This window comes from Manacus vitellinus, unplaced genomic scaffold, assembly GCF_001715985.3.
Source record: "Manacus vitellinus isolate BGI_N305 unplaced genomic scaffold, ASM171598v3 scaffold_532_pilon, whole genome shotgun sequence".
In the NCBI taxonomy this organism is placed as follows: domain Eukaryota; kingdom Metazoa; phylum Chordata; class Aves; order Passeriformes; family Pipridae; genus Manacus; species Manacus vitellinus.
Genome location: NW_021940630.1, coordinates 11778 through 13191, shown reverse-complemented (window position 1 = coordinate 13191; position 1414 = coordinate 11778). Strand labels below are relative to the sequence as shown.

General features: G+C 51.9%; 1 protein-coding gene across 1 annotated transcript; it reads left to right on the top strand.

The window, feature by feature from the left end:
• Window positions 1-914: 914 nt before the first annotated feature.
• Window positions 915-1413, top strand: LOC108641177 (E3 ubiquitin-protein ligase TRIM7-like; the record flags this gene model as incomplete). Its single annotated transcript, XM_029963120.1, has 1 exon — window positions 915-1413. A coding segment is annotated over one exon (499 nt), but the record flags the coding sequence as incomplete, so codon positions are not given.
• Window position 1414: the final 1 nt, after the last annotated feature.

Genomic DNA, 1414 nt, shown 5'->3' with positions numbered 1-1414 from the left:
ATTATTGAGGTTTGGAGTTGATCATTGAGGTCAGGATATGGTTAATGAGGTTTGGGGTTGATCATTGAGGTTTGGGTGTGAATATTGAGATTTGGGTCTGAATATTGAGGTTTGGATGTGAATATTAAAGTTTGGGGTTGATCATTGAGGTTTGGGGTTGATTATTGGGGTTTGGGGTTGATTATTGAGGTTTGGGTGTGAACACTGAGCTTTGGGGTTGATCATTGAGGTTTGGGTGTGAATATTGAGATTTAGGTCTGAATATTGAGGTTTGGATGTGAATATTAAAGTTTGGGGTTGATCATTGAGGTTTGGGGTTGATCACTGAGCTTGGGAACAGGGTTATTGATCTTTGGGTATGAACACTGAGGTTTGGGGTTGATCATTGAGGTTTGGGTGTGAATATTGAGATTTGGGTGTGAATATTGAGGTTTGGATGTGAATATTAAAGTTTGGGGTTGATCACTGAGGTTTGGGGTTGATCACTGAGGTTTGGGGTTGATTACTGTGGTTTGGGGTTGATCATTGAGCTTTGGGGTTGATCACTGAGCTTGGGAACAGGGTTATTGATCTTTGGGTGTGATCATTTAGGTTTGGGGTTGATCATTGAGGTTTGGGGTTGATCATTTAGGTTTGGATGTGAACATTGAGGTTTGGGATGTGGTTAATGAGGTTTGGGGTTCATTATTGAGGTTTGGGGTTGATTATTGAGGTTTGGGTGTGAACATTGAGGTTTGGGGTTGATCATTGAGGTTTGGGGTTGATCGTTGAGGTTTAGGTGTGAACATTGAGGTTTGGGATGTGGTTAATGAGGTTTGGGGTTGATCACTGAGGTTTGGGGTTGATCATTGAGGTTTGGGGTTGATCACCGAGCTTGGCAATGAGGTTATTGCTCCTTGGCTGTGAACACTGAGCTCGGACGTGCCCAACCACCCCCTCATCTCCATCTCCCCGTCTCTCCAAACCCCCTCTTCCCCACCAGAGGAGCTGACCCTGGACCCCGACTCCGCCAACCACCTGCTGATCCTCTCGGCCGACCTCAAGAGCGTCCGCATGGGCTGCCGCAAGCAGGACCTGCCCGACAACCCCAAGCGCTTCGACACCAACTCGCGCGTCCTCGCCTCGCGCGGCTTCCGCTCGGGCCGCCACTACTGGGAGGTGGAGGTGGGGCCCTCGGACGGCTGGGCCTTCGGCGTGGCCCTGGAGTCGGTCCGCAGGAAGGGCCTGACCCAGTTCTCCCCCGAGGAGGGCATCTGGGCCGTGCAGCAGAACGGGGGCCGCTACTGGGCCGTGACGTCGCCGCAGCGGACGCCGCTGAGCCCCGGCAGGAAGCTGGGCAGGGTGCGGGTCTGCCTGGACTACGAGGGCGAGGAGGTGTCGTTCTACGACGCCGAGAGCATGGAGCACATCTTCA